Source organism: Chenopodium album, chromosome 6 (genome assembly GCF_948465745.1).
Source record: "Chenopodium album chromosome 6, dcCheAlbu1.1, whole genome shotgun sequence".
NCBI classification, from domain to species: Eukaryota; Viridiplantae; Streptophyta; class Magnoliopsida; order Caryophyllales; family Amaranthaceae; genus Chenopodium; species Chenopodium album.
In genome coordinates, this window is record NC_137839.1 from 75,152,554 (window position 1) to 75,169,579 (window position 17,026).

A 17,026-nucleotide genomic window follows, 5' to 3' on the forward strand; every position below is an offset into this window, starting at 1 on the left:
GGGAACAAATGGGAAAAAAAAAAAAAAAAAAACATCAATGGAACAGGAGGTGAAGAAACTATGATTAGAAGTAACAAGAAATTATTTGCTTTTCTATGAGCCAATTCATCGTTTGTAAGGTTTGAACATAGCCATTGGCCTCCCAATGCATTCAAAATCTTGTTGGCTAGTCCCTAGTGAAGCTAGCTGGGAGTTGAGCAAGCATGGATGGAAAGAAGTTGTGCTCGTGATACTTTTCTCACTGGAAACAAAGGTGAGAACATGACTTCCCTCCTTTTTTCTTTCATTCCAAATTGCCGTAGCTGATGCAGCACAACTGTGGCTAATGATTAATGATATTCAAGATTCACTGGTATAGGATAGATTAATAGATGTTCAAGTATTATTGCAAGCGATTAACCCACCAAGGGAAACTGCATTTGCTTTTAGCTAGGCCAAGCATGGTACATGTGCCTTTCTAGCTATGCTATATTTGTCATCTTTATTGAAACACTAGCCTTCTTTCTTGTTCCTTGTAATCCTTGGACTCTATCGTCAATATCACAATTATCTTTATGTGTTATCAGTGTTTTGCTATTTTTTACTGACGTCTGCATATACTATCTTGTATAGTCTGAAATTTTTTATTTTGTATTAATTGATCCCATAAATATTATCTTTGCTGGTGCTGATTCAATGATGTGGTCACTGGGACTTGCAAAAGGTCCAACTGTCAAAGTGTCTTGTATGTGAATGTATAACTTCTTCTGGTTGTTAGTTGTGGGCTTTAACATATCATAATTGAAAGAAGATGCTGTCTGTCAGCTCATTGACATTCATTGGTAATGTGCTAAGATGAGCTCAGAAGATTCAAATACTTTGAAAGATCAGATTCCTTGGAAGCTTTAGGTTAGATTTTAGAAACTGGGTGAATGAGCCATCATTCCCCTGATACTTGTCGTCGTCATTCACTAGGATCCATTTTTCCTGTTTGCTTTTCCTTTCAGTGCTAATATAGTAATATTGCTATCTCTAAGCAATTTTTTCTCCTCGGAGGCAGTTAGTGAGACATTAAATCTACTCCATTACCCCCTCTGTTTCAATTTCATCACTTTTGTATCTGATTATAAATATTTCAGGTCCTACACCGTGGGACAGTAGAGTCATTTCATGTTTTTAGAATTGCCTACTAAGACATTGACAATGAATGTGTTTTATATCATATCAAGTGTGGACTTTTATTGCATGAATACACATTTGTGGCATCAACTGTCGTCATTATGGATTTAGAGCCTGCTTCAAAAGCATGTGTGAGTTGCATCCTTTAACGAGAGCAATCATAACTCAATTTCTCAGCTGCTATTGAATATTCTAGTCCAGCTAATGTATACGAGTCCTGTTTATGTTCCTCTTAAAAATTTCATTTAGTACTAATTATAAATGATTACGTTATGCTGAATTTTGCTTTTAATATTTCTCCATTTCTTCATGGAAATTGGTTTACTGTTTATCTTGTGTTGCAGTCCTCTTTTTACATGTAATAGAAGGGACCTCAGTGTTTATGCATAAAAATTAATAAAAAAATGTAGAGGCACTTTGATGATCTTGGAAGTGAATCTCTGTTTTATCTTGTGTAGCCTTTTGTCCTCTGCATCTACAAAATTGGCTTTTCAAAGTGTTACCAGCTTATCATTTTTCCTTGAATCAGAGTTTTTTTTTTAGCTTTCCTGTTATTTCTCCTCTATAAATGGTTAGTCAATGCTCTGGTTAGGGTTAGAAGCCTGATATCTGACAAAAACAAAGACAGTCACTTAGCTGAGTTCTTCATAATACGTCTGTAAAATTTTCTGGCAGGTTTAGTTGCTGAATCTGATGATATAATAGGTCGTTACATGGAAGATATCTTGTATACCTGATGGAACAAGAAGGGCAGTACTGAAAAAAAAAATATTATGGTTGGTATCAGTTATCAATCCCTTCATTCATATGTGGGCATTTGGGCAATGAATTCACCTTGGATCGCAGCAGCACTAAACAAGCCCACTGCAATTGATCACAAACTGTTTGATGCCTTTGGATACAGAAGTAACCCAGATCAAGAGTATAATGACAGCAAGGGTTATATTATGGCATAAGGAAAAGATTGTTAAGGTTGGAAAGCGAGGGTTCATGTCTGGTGAATGATCACACTACGAGGCACAGGTATTCAACTTCAGACAAAATTGTTTGGTATGGGGTGACAAAGGGAGAAGCCTAACTAGTGAACTGTTGGTTGGTTTCATGTCGGGCTTAGAGTTGAATTACTCATTCGTTTGTTTACGTTACTATCCTATTCTACATCTGTACCTGTTTTGTAGTGAGGAATTGAGGATTTTACTCTGTTGGAGTGACATGGACTGTTGAAGCAATTGCTAAAGCCCTACACTCTACAGCCTGCAGTATGCAGCCTCTCTCCTGCTGCTTGTGCTGACATTCAATACTTTCGGATGGCATTATATTGGTTACGCACACAAAGTTGTAAGCAGATAGAAATGAGTGTATTATGTTTCCTGTTCCTTGTGTTGACAGTCAATACTTTCAGATGGCATTGGTTACACAAACAAAGTTGTAAGCAGATAGAAATGAGCGTATTATGTTAAATCCGTCTATGGTGGTACCTCTCAACTCATTTTTTTCCATAGACAGCTGTTTGGCTATGAATCTTGGTCGATCTATTTTAGTGTGCTGTTTATTCAGTGGTTCTCTAAGTCTTATGGAGTTTGATACTCCCTCATTTGAGACTGATGCAATGGATGTCATACATTAAAATAATGACGGCATGAAGGTAAATTTCAAAACTGGGAACCTAAATCAGTTGACGTTGCAAAGAAAGAGCAGCAAGGCCATTGTCAAGCTACGAGTACACTATTGGTTTATATCACATTTATGTCTATCTCTTCCATAAATCATTCAGGATATATTTCATAGTAATGATGCTGTAATGTATGTATGAAGGAACGCGCTGAACAAAGTTCAAACTTAAATTAGCAATGGTAATACTAAGCCCTCTCAATGGTATTTTTTTGTATCCACTTGTTCTTTCTTCTACTCGCAATCCTTGGCTGATTTAACTTGTAGTATGCAAGAGAACGTAGAGTATGCCTGTGAGAAGTTGAATGAACCCGGATGATTGTGTGACTACAACGATATTCAGGACATCAAGTTTCAATTATTTTGTCAAGTTGAAAGTATCTATTATTCAATTACATGTCCCTAATAGCATTGGGTCGCAATGTTCTGTACAGATTGATAATATGCGTCCCACTTTGGTTTTTGTTGACATAAACACCAGTTGATAGTAAAGCAACAGGGGTTACACCCAAATTCCTGTACATTCCCAGGGCCACCTTGATATTACATGATATCTAATTTTGCTATTGATCCACTTAAATTATGCTGGTATAGTGGTATTTCACCCATTCTTTTGACACAGAAGTGTCCTATACTACTATGCTTCAATTAACTCACTAGTTCTGTGGACAAAAAGTATTACCAAAACTACCATACGCCCAGGCGCATCACGGCAACTACTGACATAATTACATAAGCATACATACAGCCCTAAATACACATTACCAAAGCCTCATAACCTTATCAGAACCATCAGTCGCATTATACACTACCGCAGCAATGGTTAAAATGGGATCGAACCCTGACTAATTCCAAAAAGTTCTTCACTCCTTGTGAAGCAACTCAGTTCCTTTTAATCTACATAGCATTCCTGAAGATTAGGTTGGCTTCACCTCCAACTGTATTATAGGTTGAACCCTCCTGTGACAATGGAGTCATTAGTTAAGTGTATTTAAAAAAAATGCAATGACTGGTTCAAATTCAATGACAACTCTTCAACATCTGAACTATGATTGTGAAATGTTATTTAACAGTTGCTATAGGTCGGGAAAGAAGGTTTAGTGAAAGCTGAAAGGTTGTGATTCAATTTCACAATAAAAATATAATCCATACTAAAAAGCTGCCATATAGACATACACTGACACAGATACTAAAGAAGGCATTGAGACGGATTACCTGTCTATTATCCATGAACAGATTGGGGATAAGCTTGCCAATGAGTGGCTGGTCTACCATAGCCATATCAGTTGATGGCTGCAAGTTTGCAGAAACCTGCATTAGACAAAAATTTGAGTCAAAATGTAAGCAGATATGAACTTATTTCAGCCTATTTGGCTGCACTGCTGTGTTAGTATGCGCTCTTTTTGGCTTCTCAATGCAAGAAATGAAACAAACCTCACAAGAGTTATTAGCTTTCTTCCGAGCTACTGGATTTTTGACATGTTGTGTACTACTTGATGAAAGATCCTGTGTATAGCTCTCTTGTTCAGTAGGGGGTGACACCTCCTTCCGTTTGGTGCAATTTTCAAAACCTTTACTTCCAGAAGCTGCATTTTTTATGTTTGAAAACCTATTATTTCCCACACATGATGGAGTTCGGGTCAGTGAATCACCATTTTGGGTCCTTCCTGCCATGACATTGATCTCATCTAAACGGATGTCCATCAATTGGATCAACTCCATAGCAATATTTAGGTTGTTCTCAGATGTAGATGCTTTTAGACAAATGGATTCAAAGGCGGCCATCATTCTATCATACCTTTGCACCTCTTTGGTTTTACAAGGATTGTGGTAAGCAACTTTTACTTGAGTATGCCTCCTTTGTATGTCCTTTCTCCATCGCCTCAAAATGTACATCTCAGGGACCTCAGCTATATCATAGATGTCAAAAACCTTAATGAGATGCCTACACATTATTCCGTGGCATTCAAAGAGTTTGCAGTCACACCAAGCTTTATTGCATTCGAGATTGAACACAACCTTGTAAGTACACCGCTTCTTGGTAGGGAATTCCTTCTTCGTGGATGTGCATAGCACCCAAACTCTATCTTCTAGTGTGTACTCCACAACATGGTCTGATACAACCTTCTTTTCTACACCATTTATATATAACACCCTTGTGCACTCTAATTGGACTTCCTTGAACTTTGCATCTGTGTACAACTTTTGGAACACACCTTCAACAGGAAACTCAGTAATAATTTGCCTTACATAGCGACTGGTGTTTGCATCATCTTCACTTTCATCATTCACCCTTGATTCCATAACTTCACAATATTGTACTGCAAACTCAAACAATCGGGTGTGCTTTTGCAAGTACCCATCAAAGTAACTGTTAATACTTCCTACGCGTTGAGTTATTTTCATGCCAGCCCAAAAAAACTGTTTCATATAGGCTGGTACCCACATTTCCCTCTCTTGAAACAATCCTGCATACAAGATAGAACGTGATCTAGTTTCATATGAAGTTAAGGAAGAAGATTAATTTAATCTGCAACTTAGAAAAAAGTAATGAATTAACAAGTGCAATGCGGAGAACAAACAACTACGCCAAGTGGTAACCGGAGGAGGTGCAAAGAATGATGGAACTTATTGACAAGATCAGAATGGTGATGAACTGATGATAATGTTGGTGGATTACAAGACTGCTATGTACCAAGGATAAAAAGCTGCCGGAGAAATTATACAAATATGTAGATACAGTATTGTAAGTGTACAACTTGCATAGCATTAATTTGGGCTTTTAAGTAGGTTTAGGGAGAGCTGCAAGATGAGGACATTAGATAGAATTAGAGATGAAATTCAGCTTCTTCTTCCTCTGAAATTCAATCAAATTAAAGAAAGCAACGTATTAAGTAACCTGGTACATGTATGTATGTGTGTGTGTGTGTGTGTGTGTGTGTGTGTATGTATGTATATTAAGCCAAATTAACCCATAACAAATTGAAAATTCATTCAAAAGCACCCTCACAGTCATTCCTATGCATACAGATCCTTTTCCCAAAGTAAACCAGGGATCTATAAAGTCTTCTTCCTGCCCCAGTTCTTCTAAGATATGGAAATGAAATCAGGTAACCTGTCAAAGCCTCGGATTTGAAGAGATGGAAGAAGAGTATCTTCACTCTTCAGTGAACTTAAATGCTGTCCCAAGTATTAATTCATAACTATCCCAAAGAATTGGGGGTAGGCCTGATTATAGACATTGTTGAAAACTTGTAATGGATGTTGAAGGTCAGCTAAGTCAAAAAGAAAAACTAAGGGTTTTTCTACTTGGTACCCCTGAGTTCTTGCTAATTCTACGTTGTGCCCTTCTAAATCAGGAATTCTATACGGTGCCCATGAGTTTAGTCGTAGTTGTAAATTGTACCCTTAATTTTAACAATTTTAAAACATAAGTTAACGCATGGTTAAATATTAACCACACTCCCTATAATACAGCTCCTCAACCTTAGTTTGAGAATTAATTCTAACAACTCATCAACATAATAATACTCATTATTAATTAAAGCCATATCCAATACCAATTTTAGCACTGGTGAATTTTGTTGGCTCAACTTTATAAGCTCACTTCTTACACATTCCATGAATTTGTCCCTTATTTCATAGATTTAGGTTCTCTCCCACTTTCTGCAGTAATTAAGTTTGCAATGCAAACGAATTATGATCCAAATATAAAGGGAACCAAATCTTATAGTAGTATGAACTGCATACTCTTTTCCAGGACTTGGACAAAATGGGAAGTTCTTACTGCATCTTTTATGGGAAGAAATGACACTATGTAGTGCATGTTATTGTCTCGTAATTGCGAAATCCGGTTCATTTGCACTTTGTTGTTAAGAGTGTTGCCCACTGCAACTTCAAATCCAATTTATTATAGGGAGTGTGGTTATTATATAACCATGCTTTAGCTAATATTTCTAATGCTGAAAATAAGGGTACAATTTACAAAAATGATTGAACTCATGGGCACCGTATAGAATATTTTATTTAGAAGGGCACAACGTAGAATTGGTAATAACTCAGGGGTACCACGTAGAAAAACCCAAAAACTAATTATAAAGTGGCAGCAAAAGAAGGGTTACTAATTGGAATTTTTCTCTGGATCAATACAAAACTTGCTACATTTCAATGGATGGCATTACAATACTTATTTCTTGGATCACCGATCACCAAATCTTTTTGTCTGGGTGGTAATATATAGTTTCACATCCTAGTGGCGTGTAATAATTGGCTACTTTTTTTGTCAGCTTCAATCTACAATTAGTGTTTGACAGTGTTTACGGAGCAAGTTGAATCATCTTCTTTGGGATAGATTAATGCTAAACCTGAATCAGTATCATTTGGAAAGCTGAAAGCAAGGGAGTTACTTAAGAGCTCGAGTCATTACTTCAGGCATCTTAGCCCAACTAGTAAATGAACATAAATCATTTAGTACTAAGACATAGCAGCATTTACAGTTTTGGTTGATGATGAAACTTTTAACATTTATTATTAAGGAATAGCAGCATTCACATGATAAGAGTTCTAGTTATGTTTCTCCTGCTTAACTGTTTATTACCTTAAGCTATTTACAGGCATCATTATTCAACAATACATAAGCACACTAAAATTCTCATTACTCATTAGTATATGAGCCAAGTGAGTTCACAGACGAATTCTAAATCTGCATCATACATAAATCATCCAGCATAGAAACAGCTGCATCTCCAAAATCGCATCAGCTTGTATATTGATATAGGGAAATGAGACAAAAACTTTGTTTTTATCCAACATACTGTTGAGTTTTAGATTTATTTTACACTATGAAAATTCAGGAGACAAAATGCCAACATGGGAATATGCATACAAGTTGCTGAAAACAGGATAATGTGTTATAACATACCTGCAAGCCAATCATTGCTTTCGAGTCCAAATTCCTTCACTGCAGAACTCCAACTATCCTCAAATTCTTCAGGCGTCAAACTATCATATATAGCATTATGTAAAACCTCCTTAAAATCTTTATACCTTACATAAGTTCCCAGATTCTCAGTGAACCTCTTGAGTATGTGCCACAAACACCAACGATGTCGAGATTGCGGCATTACCACTGAGAGGGCCTTCCTCATTTCAACATCTTGGTCAGTCAAGATACCATTAGGGGCTTTCCCACCCATACATAATAACCATGTACTGAATAACCACTGAAACGTCTCTACATTTCCGTTAGATATCAATGCACAACCAAGCAATATAGATTGTCCATGATGATTAACACCGACGAAAGTCACAAATGGCAACTCGTACTCATTGGTGAAATATGTTGAATCAAACCAAACAACATCGCCAAACTCCTCATAAGCTACCCTACTTCGTGCATCAACCCACATAACATCCTTCAACACACCAAATTGATCAAGCCTATACATATGAAAAAAATTCTGGTTATCTGCAGCCATTATACTGAAAAATTTCAGCATGGCATTTGCATCACCGTCCCTTAACTTCAATCTCCTCTCTTTATCGATGACATTACAAAAATCCATATGTGTACTTGTCATGTTCTCCACCCCATTAACACCCAAGCTACTATGCAATTGGGGTATGTTCACCCCCAAAGCATGGTCAATCAAAGGCTTACTTTCCACATGGTTTGGCACGTCGTCCTCTTGGCAGGGTTTTAGACTGTGATTATGCTCAACCACAGCCTTCTTAATTTCCCACTCCCCCTCCTTACTCACAGTGGCATACATCATAGCCGGGCAATCACATTTCTTGGACTTCCTAGAGCCAAAGTGAATAACATCCTCCCCTACAACAACCCTTTTACCATTGACCCTCCGCCTACGATCAACCTTGCCATTACACTCACACTTCCAACTATAATTCCTCCTCTCTCTAGTCGTCTGTCCTCCTTGTTGCTTATAAGCACCGGAGGAACGAACAACACGAAACCCTTCCTGCCTCCCGTATCGTTTATAATACACATCAACATCTTTCCAAGTGGGAAATACCATGCCAACAGATGGTGGAGGAACTACACTACTAAACCCATTATTCCTACAATCAGTCTCTATATCTATGACAGTATTCTGACCCTCACACCCCTCTGCCTCTGCCTCCTCCTCGGCTTCCGCCTCCGCTACGGCATCCTCCTCATTCTCACCTTCCTCATAAAACAAGTTCTACATAGAAATTGAATTCATCCCATTACAACATTTTCCAATTTCATAACTTTATTTGGATAATTCACTTCATAAAAAAGTATTGACTACCAAATATTGATTTAATAGATACAAATATATTGATTATCAAAAATTGATACACTACATGAAAATTAATGAGTATTGTATAGAGAATAAAAATAAGAAAGAAAGATTAGATACCTCAAAATGATGGAAATTCCCAGTTTGATTAGAGCTTTCTTCCATGGAAATTTTTTTGTTTATGATTTACCCAATTGCGCGAATTTATGAACAGACCCAATTGAATGTTCAGGGGAAGTGGGGTGGCGAGCTGCGGAGCTGGTGGTGGTGTGATTTGTGGATGGCGGTGGTGGGGAGTTTTGTGGTGGTGGGGATTGTTTCAAGTGAATAGAACAATTTTGTTTTTGTTTTTAGCCCATAACACAAAGAAGTTGATCTTCATTGTAAAAATTAAAAAAATAATAATAAAAATTATCCCTTCAATCCCATGATATTTACTCGAAGTTAGAGAGAGGTGGATAAAAATACTAGACATGTGCAAAATTTAAGGTTAAATGAAGAAATACAATGAATAAAATTTAAAAAGTGAGGGCATAATGATCTTTATATGCAATCCCAAAATGGAAACATGAATAATATTATGGTTCCCCAAAAAAGGAAAACATGAAATATATTATATGACACAAAGATTAGTATTTATTTATTGACAATTCTGTAAACAAGTTACTCCCTGCGCTTTTTTATTAAGGACATGTATTATTTTTTTGGCAAATCAAAATTAAGAACTTATTTCTATTTTAAGGCTATACTATTTGAGAATATTCTCCACTTTTTAATGAGCTGTCATCATTTTTTTATACTCTGTTCTAATAATGATTTTTTTAAAAAAAAAAAATTCTAACACTTTCTCTCTCTCTTCAATTATTCCCAACCACTTTTTTTCTTTTCTCTTTAACCCCACATGCACTTATGTATTTCCACCATCTTTCTTAATTTTCTTGAAAAAACCAAATAGGTTCTTCTAAGTAATTAAAGAAACGGAGGGAGTATTAACAAATGTGGGTGTCGTGAATGATTAATTTACGAAAATGCTATGTTGATTGAGAATTTTTGTTGATTTATTTACAGAGATGTCATTACTCATTAAGTAAATGATTTTGTTTATCATGATGAAGTGGGACTCTCTCCAAAAAAAAAAAAAAAAAAAAACTAAGAGACACTAAAAACAAACACAAAGAAAGATAAAAGAAAATATATGTTTTCTTCATAATAAAATATGAATAAAATAGTAAATTACATTAAACAAGTATATGCAGTAATCGTATCATGTTAATTGATAGAGGCCAAGCACCAGTCTTTGCAATATCCCCAGCACAAGCAGAAGCTATTGCAGCACTCGAAGCTGTAAAGAATCCTAATTTGGCTGGAAAAGGCATCACCATTCTCACTGACTCCTTGGACCTCGTAAGAGCTACGAAGACGGAAGCAACGCGAAAAGGGAGGTAAAGCAAGTGGTGGAACAACTCAAGTCTTACACTAGGATTTTTTTTTACCTGTTTTTCAATTAAGAAAGTAAAGAGATGTAAAGTAGTAGAGGCCCATAACCTTGTCGTTGCAGCAAGGAAGGGTAGTTAGTTTGTATCTCCCCTGTTTTGCTTATTTGATTGTTAAAAAAAAAAAAAAAAAAAAAAAACCTTAACTATCTCTTGGGAAACACCACTTGTTGGCAGCTTCTTCTCACCGCACTTTCATACTACTGACCTGTTGCTCTACACACTCTATTGCTCGTTTAACCATCCCAACTTGTGCAAACATGAAGCTCATTCGCCTTTAGAAACATTTGGATTGCATTGTGCCTGATATAAAGATTTTTGTTTGTTGTATTTTCTTCCTCTTTTGGAACTTGCCTACATATAACAATCACAGATATACTATGTATAAAAATAAAGAATTATGATTTTTTAAGTGTTGCTTTGATTACAATTTCCAAATTTTACACGAATCCATATTATTCCAAATTTTCAACCTTAAATAACATATACTAAAAGAAAGTAGCTAAAGTGAGTTGTAGTATTGAGCGATTTTTGTCCAAACTCATTTGTTTAGGTTCGAGTTTTGCGGCCCTGGTTAAGTCTGACGAAACTTATTGGCATCGGCTCATTGACATCCCTATTTGACCCTCCAAAGTTCAAAGCTTATATAATTTCCCCTCAAAATTAAACAATTCTCCAGCACCTGGAGTTCGAATCACAGTATTCCCTCCCTTCCTTGCCCTACCGCCTTCTAGAGAATTCCTGCTTTCAGGTGATGATCTTCAACCTCTTCTCTTTCATCTATTTTCTGCTTCAATTTCTGATTATATTGTTTGTTTTTAAAAAATACGATTGTTTATCTTAATTTTTTCAAATTTCTGTGCATAATCAATTGAAAAACTTGGAATTCAAAACCTAGAATCTTCGCAATTCACTTCTCTCCCCTTTTTGATTCCTCACTTTTGTGATTGTTATTCAGCATTCGTGCGCAAAAACCCTAATTTGCGATTTTCTCTCTCCTCTGAAGTTTTGTAGATATGGCGGCATCATCAAGTAGTGGACTAACCTTCAAGCTTCATCCTCTTGTAATTCTCAACATCTCCGATCATTTCACCCGAGTCAAGTCTCAATTGCAGCACCCAACTCACTCCAATGGCGGCGAACCGTCGCCTCCGCCAAGGGTTTATGGTTGTGTGATTGGTGTTCAGAAGGGAAGAACTGTTGAGATCTTCAATAGTTTTGAGCTTTTATATGATTCTGCCACTCATTCGCTTGACCGCGGTTTCCTCGAAAAGAAGCAGGAGCTTTGTGAGCCTCTTTTGTTGCTCAATTGTTTTTTGAGTTGGTATTGTGAATGATCGAATTGATTTTTGGGTGTTTGTTTTGTGTTTTTTGGACAGATAAGAAGGTTTTCCCAAATTTTTATATATTGGGGTGGTATTCAACTGGGATTGATGCTCAAGAATCTGATATGCATATACATAAAGCTGTGAGTTGTTTATGTTTCTCCTTTAAATTTAGAGCTCTTTGATTGAATAATAATGTGCAAATATATGGGTTTTAAGTAGATTGATTAAATCAATAGGGTTTCTCTTGGTATATCCCTTTACTTTATAGTTTAATATCATAGTGTTTGGTTGCTATTTATGAGTTTAATCTAGGCTGTATTTGGTTTGAAAGAAGACACTTGGATTACAATTATTGTCTATGGAAATCATATTTCAAAAGAAATCAGCCTTCGAACGTCATGTTCTAGTACTTGGCCTAATTTCTTATAGCCGAGAATTTACTGATGATGTTGGAGTTTTAAAGAGGGAAAAGGAGGTCAGTTTGAGCTTGAATAGTAGCATTCATCATGCCATAGTTTGAGTTTCGAATAGGGTTAACTCCTAGCAAACATAGTTTTGAGTAGTTTTCATATAGCCATCATTGAAGCTGCCTTTTTGTAAACTAATGTGGTCTGATGGTGTTCTATTATCCACTCTCTCTGTCCTTAAATGTAAGAACAATAAAAAAAATAATCGATGTGTTCTATACTTCTATGTCATTACTCCAATGTCCTATACCTTTTACAGGACCTCTATCTAGAGTGCACTAGAGGGGTCAAATGTATGCACTAGTGTCTCAGTTGGATAGTGACTCTGTTAGACCATTGATTCAGAAGTCTATTCAACGGCCATCAATTTTAGAGGTGCTAAGACATTAAGGGCAGTTTGTGACATACTTCATGTTTTCTTTCTTTCTCTCTGCACCATATTCCTTCTTCCATAGAACACCATTGTGGGGCTATTTTTGTTGTTTGGGTTTATAATATGTTTTGCTCAAGAAGCATGCACGTGTGAGGCATTATTGATACTTCTTTCTCCACTGGTAATCAAGGGTCTAACAGTGTCTCAGTTGGATAGTGACTCTGTTAGACCCTTGATTCAGAAGTCTATTCAACGGCCATCAATTTTAGAGGTACTAAGACTTAAGGGCAGTTTGTGACATACTTCATGTTGTCTTTCTTTTTCTCTGTACCATATTCCTTCTTCCATAGAACACCACTGTGGGGTTATTTTTGTTGTTTGGGTTTATAATATGTTTTGCTCAAGAAGCATGAACGTGTGAGGCATTATTGATACTTCTTTCTCCACTGGTAACAAATTCTGATTGTGGTCCTGGTACAGCTGATGGATATCAACGAAAGTCCTGTTTATGTCCTACTCCACCCTTCCATCAACCATGCACAGAAGGATCTCCCAGTGTCCATCTTTGAAAGCGGTATGTTTGATTTCTCCTATCCATCTCTTTCTTCACTTGTGGCATGTTGATGTGATTCATGTGAACTTGAGTTCCTAGTACCCCTTTTCTTTTTTGTTCTTAACTTGAGTTGGCTTATGAATGTATCATCATTATTTCAGAAATTTTTTATTGGCAATTACGTTAACTCTTTAAGCTTGGTTCCAAATGGTTTTTCAACGCTTTGCTTATATGCTTGATGTCTGTTGCAAATTAGAATTCTTTATTTATGTAAGATACTCTCGAGGCTTTTTTTTTGCTGATGAAATTGATGATGTTTGCATGAAAGATATATTGTATTGCACTTAGATTGTGAAGTTAAGGTTAGTATTTGTTGGCTTAATGTGTGAGATTAACGTGAAGGTTCTCCGTCCCATTCTGCAAGACTTGGACTGTGTCTATATAGAGATGTATATTTTGTTCTCAACTAAAGAGATAATACTCTTTTATAAGTTCTCTAATGGTCTACTTCTTAATAAAACAATCCCTTATTAATTTTGACCAGTTAGGCTGGTCTATCTGCAAGAGCTATAAAGTGGAGGTGGTGGTTGTTAATAATTATTCGGCTTCTAAATTGATTGTAACCTGACTTTATTTATTACTTGTCCCTTGAATTAGATGGTAGGATTAAGAAATCGGAATTTTGTCTCTTCCAAGTTGCAGCTTATGACAAGGCGATGCCTTTTTTTTTTCCCTCCATGTCATTCTAATTGTTGTGATTTTTTTATTTCAGAGCTGCATGTCATTGATGGTCTTCCACAGTTGATCTTTGTTCGTTCAAGCTACACCATCGAGGTATGCTAGATCCCATAATCATCCCTGCTTAGTGTTAACTTTCTCCTTCTCCTGGCGTCTCCTCAAATACTGTGCATGGTTTTTGCTGCTTGACTGAGTTTCTCTTTGATTTCCTTGAAGACAGTAGAAGCAGAAAGGATCTCAGTTGACCATGTTGCACATTTAAAACCAGCTGATGGTGGATCTGCCGCTACCCAATGTGAGCTCATCTGCCAAGTTTCTCTTTTGATGACATAAGATAAAACAAAATTGGATAGGTTTAATTTATGCTTCTCTCAAATTGCTTTTTGTATGCAGTGGCTGCTCATTTGACTGGTATTCACAGTGCAATAAAGATGCTGAATAGCCGAGTTAAAGTGTTGCTTCAGTATCTTTCTTCAATGCAGAAAGGTTGGTTATTTTTCTTTTCTTTTCTTTTGGTAAGAACATTCATTAAGTTTGGGCTGCTGGACGCGGTTACAGCTAGTTTTTTTAGTGATCTAGGATGAAGCATGTCTATGGTTTTTTTTTAGAAGTGGGTGTTTATATAGTTCATATGTTGTTCAATACAATCCTGCTAAGCTGCTAGTCTAATGATAACAATTTCTCACATCACTTCTGGGTACAGGCTTATTATGTCGTTATGTTAGCATGATAAAAGTGAGATGAGAGGTATAGTATCGGTTTGACTAATGTGGGCTGAATTATTAACTTGGTCTTTAATTTTTTTCATTCTTCATTGCAGGTGAAATTCCTTGTGAGAATTCACTGTTGAGACAAGTTTCAAGCCTTCTGCGGAGATTACCTGCTATCGAATCTGTGAAATTTCAAGATGATTTTCTGATGGTGAATACTTTTCAACGCTGTCAACTTATAGGATTGTGAATATACTTTTTAACTCAGAGATATGATTTTTGTATACATCTTTTGGTTATTTACAGTTATGCTAAAAGAAATTTCTTAGTTAGAGATCTTACTTTTACAGGAATACAATGACACTGTGCTGGTTACTTATCTTGCCATGTTGACCAACTGCTCAAGGTAATAGACATTCAATATTAAGCCTTTTCCTGAACCCCCCTCCTTCTCCTCCTCAGTCCTGATTTTGCAATTTTTTTTTTAATTTTATTTATTTATTATATGCTTACTTTCCCTCTACGGTTCCCAATTAATTTTCGCTATTAAAAATCTAGCAATGCTTTTACATTTATTTTTGGCAATTACTGTTTTCACTACTAGTTTACTAATTACTACTAAGAAATTCATACTTGATAAGACCATTGCTAACCATAGTGATGTGTTCACCATGACTGTTGGAACATTTATAGATAAATCATAAATGTGCTTATGAGTTCATATATGAGGTTTATTTTAGTTGAGGGGGATTAGTATAATGATTATACTTAGAGGTATAACAAAGTAAGATGTACAAACGTGACAAAACAAAAGCGGCTATGATACGTGCGTAGAAGAAATATCCGGTCTCTCTCCCTAGATCTGATACACAAAATTAGGTTATAATTGTCTCTCCAATCCCTGTTGCCATTTGTACTGAGATGTGTGAAATTGAACTGTGCTACTGCTTGAGACTTCTAGACATGAAATTGGAACGATGTCATTTTTTTTTAACTCAAGTTGGAAGGCCTACTGTAGTGCATGGTTGTTTTTTTTTTTGAGGGATATTGATGTGGGTCTGTAATTCTGAATGCAAATTGATGATGTTTATTTTAATGACAGTAAGTAGGATTGAACTGGCTGTAGATTCTTGTTCTGTTTTATGTCTACATTTGTGCTTACTATTCTCAATTTATTATGCTTGTAAGGCTCAGGTCTGTAGGCTGACTTTTGTTTCTTCATTGCAGTTCGATGAATGAGCTTGTCGACAAAATCAATACTGCATATGACAGGCACGGTAGAAGGGGAGGACGAAGTGCTTTTATATGAGCGCAGCAGCTTCATTTCTACAGGAATCTTTTTTTACTTGAAGCTGAGTTTTTGATACTGAAGAAGTCTAATTCATTCCGAAGCTGATTTGGGATCAGGATTTTTGGTGTCTATGATTGAAATATGCGGCAATCAAAAGTAGATTGTTAGAGTAGTTATGCTCTTTGTTACAGAATACTTCGACAGTGCATTTTCTAGTGATTTTTAGGTCTCCATTTCAGCAAGGTGGTTTCTTAAGTGCATTGTGTCTATGATTATTTTTACTGTGGTGGGCCAATTCATGGGTTATTTTGTGAATATTGTGATGAAAACGGGTTAAGGCAGTTAAGCAAAATTTCAGCGAGTTCTAGTGAAATTGGTGTGGCATCTCAAAATTTTCCCTTCATTGTTTTGTTATGTGTATCTATTTGTAGTTGGAATTTTTATTTTCTATGGTAAGGAGTAAGGACACTATCCCACGAGGGCTTCCCTAAAATTTATGCTTAGAAGTTGGAGACAAGGCTGTTCATCGGTCCAAGACCGGACCGGACCGGACCAACCCGGATAAGACCGAAGACCGAAAATTAGAATTTTAAGAACCGAAGACCGGACCGATTAAGTTAGGACCGAACCCGGACCGGACCGAAAGAATCGGTCCAAAACCCGAACCGGACCATTTTGGACCGATTTAAGAATTTTTTTAAAAAGAATATTAATTTTTAATAAAGTCAAGGAAAACACAAAAAAAATATTGGAAAAACGATATTGTAACGTCATTTTTGCGTCTTTTTTTGTATATTTAGTGCAAAAAAACTTATAAAATTAAAGTATTCTAAGCTTATTAAGGATAATTTTAAACGTTATTTAAGGTTTCACACATATTTTTTATAAAAAAATTGGTCCGGTCCAAAACCGGTATTTATAGAGTTTTGGACCGGACCGGACCGAAGACAGGAAAAATGA

The 17,026-nt window shown here is 36.3% G+C and overlaps 2 protein-coding genes across 3 annotated transcripts; one reads left to right on the top strand and one right to left on the bottom strand.

The window, feature by feature from the left end:
* Positions 1–3,219: 3,219 nt before the first annotated feature.
* Positions 3,220–9,460, bottom strand: LOC145635302 (protein FAR1-RELATED SEQUENCE 6-like). The gene is made up of 5 exons (XM_081686582.1): positions 9,234–9,460; positions 7,751–9,032; positions 4,264–5,297; positions 4,045–4,140; positions 3,220–3,789 (listed from the first exon to the last, which is right to left on the bottom strand). The coding sequence occupies exons 1-5, from the start codon at positions 9,276–9,278 to the stop codon at positions 3,727–3,729; spliced, it is 2,520 nt and encodes an 839-aa protein (XP_081542708.1). The 5' UTR covers positions 9,279–9,460; the 3' UTR covers positions 3,220–3,726.
* Positions 9,461–11,205: 1,745 nt separating this feature from the next.
* On the top strand, positions 11,206–16,433 carry LOC145635303 (COP9 signalosome complex subunit 6a-like). 2 transcript variants are annotated; one of them, XM_081686584.1, is made up of 10 exons: positions 11,206–11,357; positions 11,621–11,893; positions 11,986–12,074; positions 13,255–13,348; positions 14,100–14,161; positions 14,282–14,360; positions 14,459–14,551; positions 14,886–14,986; positions 15,126–15,181; positions 16,003–16,433. In XM_081686584.1, the coding sequence occupies exons 2-10, from the start codon at positions 11,623–11,625 to the stop codon at positions 16,082–16,084; spliced, it is 927 nt and encodes a 308-aa protein (XP_081542710.1). In that variant the 5' UTR covers positions 11,206–11,357; positions 11,621–11,622; the 3' UTR covers positions 16,085–16,433. The 2 variants fall into 2 exon arrangements, with proteins under 2 accessions (XP_081542710.1, XP_081542709.1); XM_081686583.1 differs by having other exon boundaries at positions 11,214–11,357; positions 11,613–11,893.
* The last annotated feature ends 593 nt before the right edge of the window (positions 16,434–17,026 follow it).

Excerpts from the sequence above, each read along its gene's own strand:
- LOC145635302 (XM_081686582.1), bottom strand. The coding sequence starts at position 9,278 with ATGGAAGAAAGCTCTAATCAAACTGGGAATTTCCATCATTTTGAG. Across the intron at positions 9,033-9,233 it reads GGAATTTCCATCATTTTGAG|AACTTGTTTTATGAGGAAGG; the intron begins GTATCTAATCTT and ends ATTTCTATGTAG. Across the intron at positions 3,790-4,044 it reads TGTTCATGGATAATAGACAG|GAGGGTTCAACCTATAATAC; the intron begins GTAATCCGTCTC and ends CCATTGTCACAG.
- LOC145635303 (XM_081686584.1), top strand. The coding sequence starts at position 11,623 with ATGGCGGCATCATCAAGTAGTGGACTAACCTTCAAGCTTCATCCTCTT. Across the intron at positions 11,894-11,985 it reads CGAAAAGAAGCAGGAGCTTT|ATAAGAAGGTTTTCCCAAAT; the intron begins GTGAGCCTCTTT and ends TTTTTTGGACAG. Across the intron at positions 15,182-16,002 it reads ATGTTGACCAACTGCTCAAG|TTCGATGAATGAGCTTGTCG; the intron begins GTAATAGACATT and ends TCTTCATTGCAG.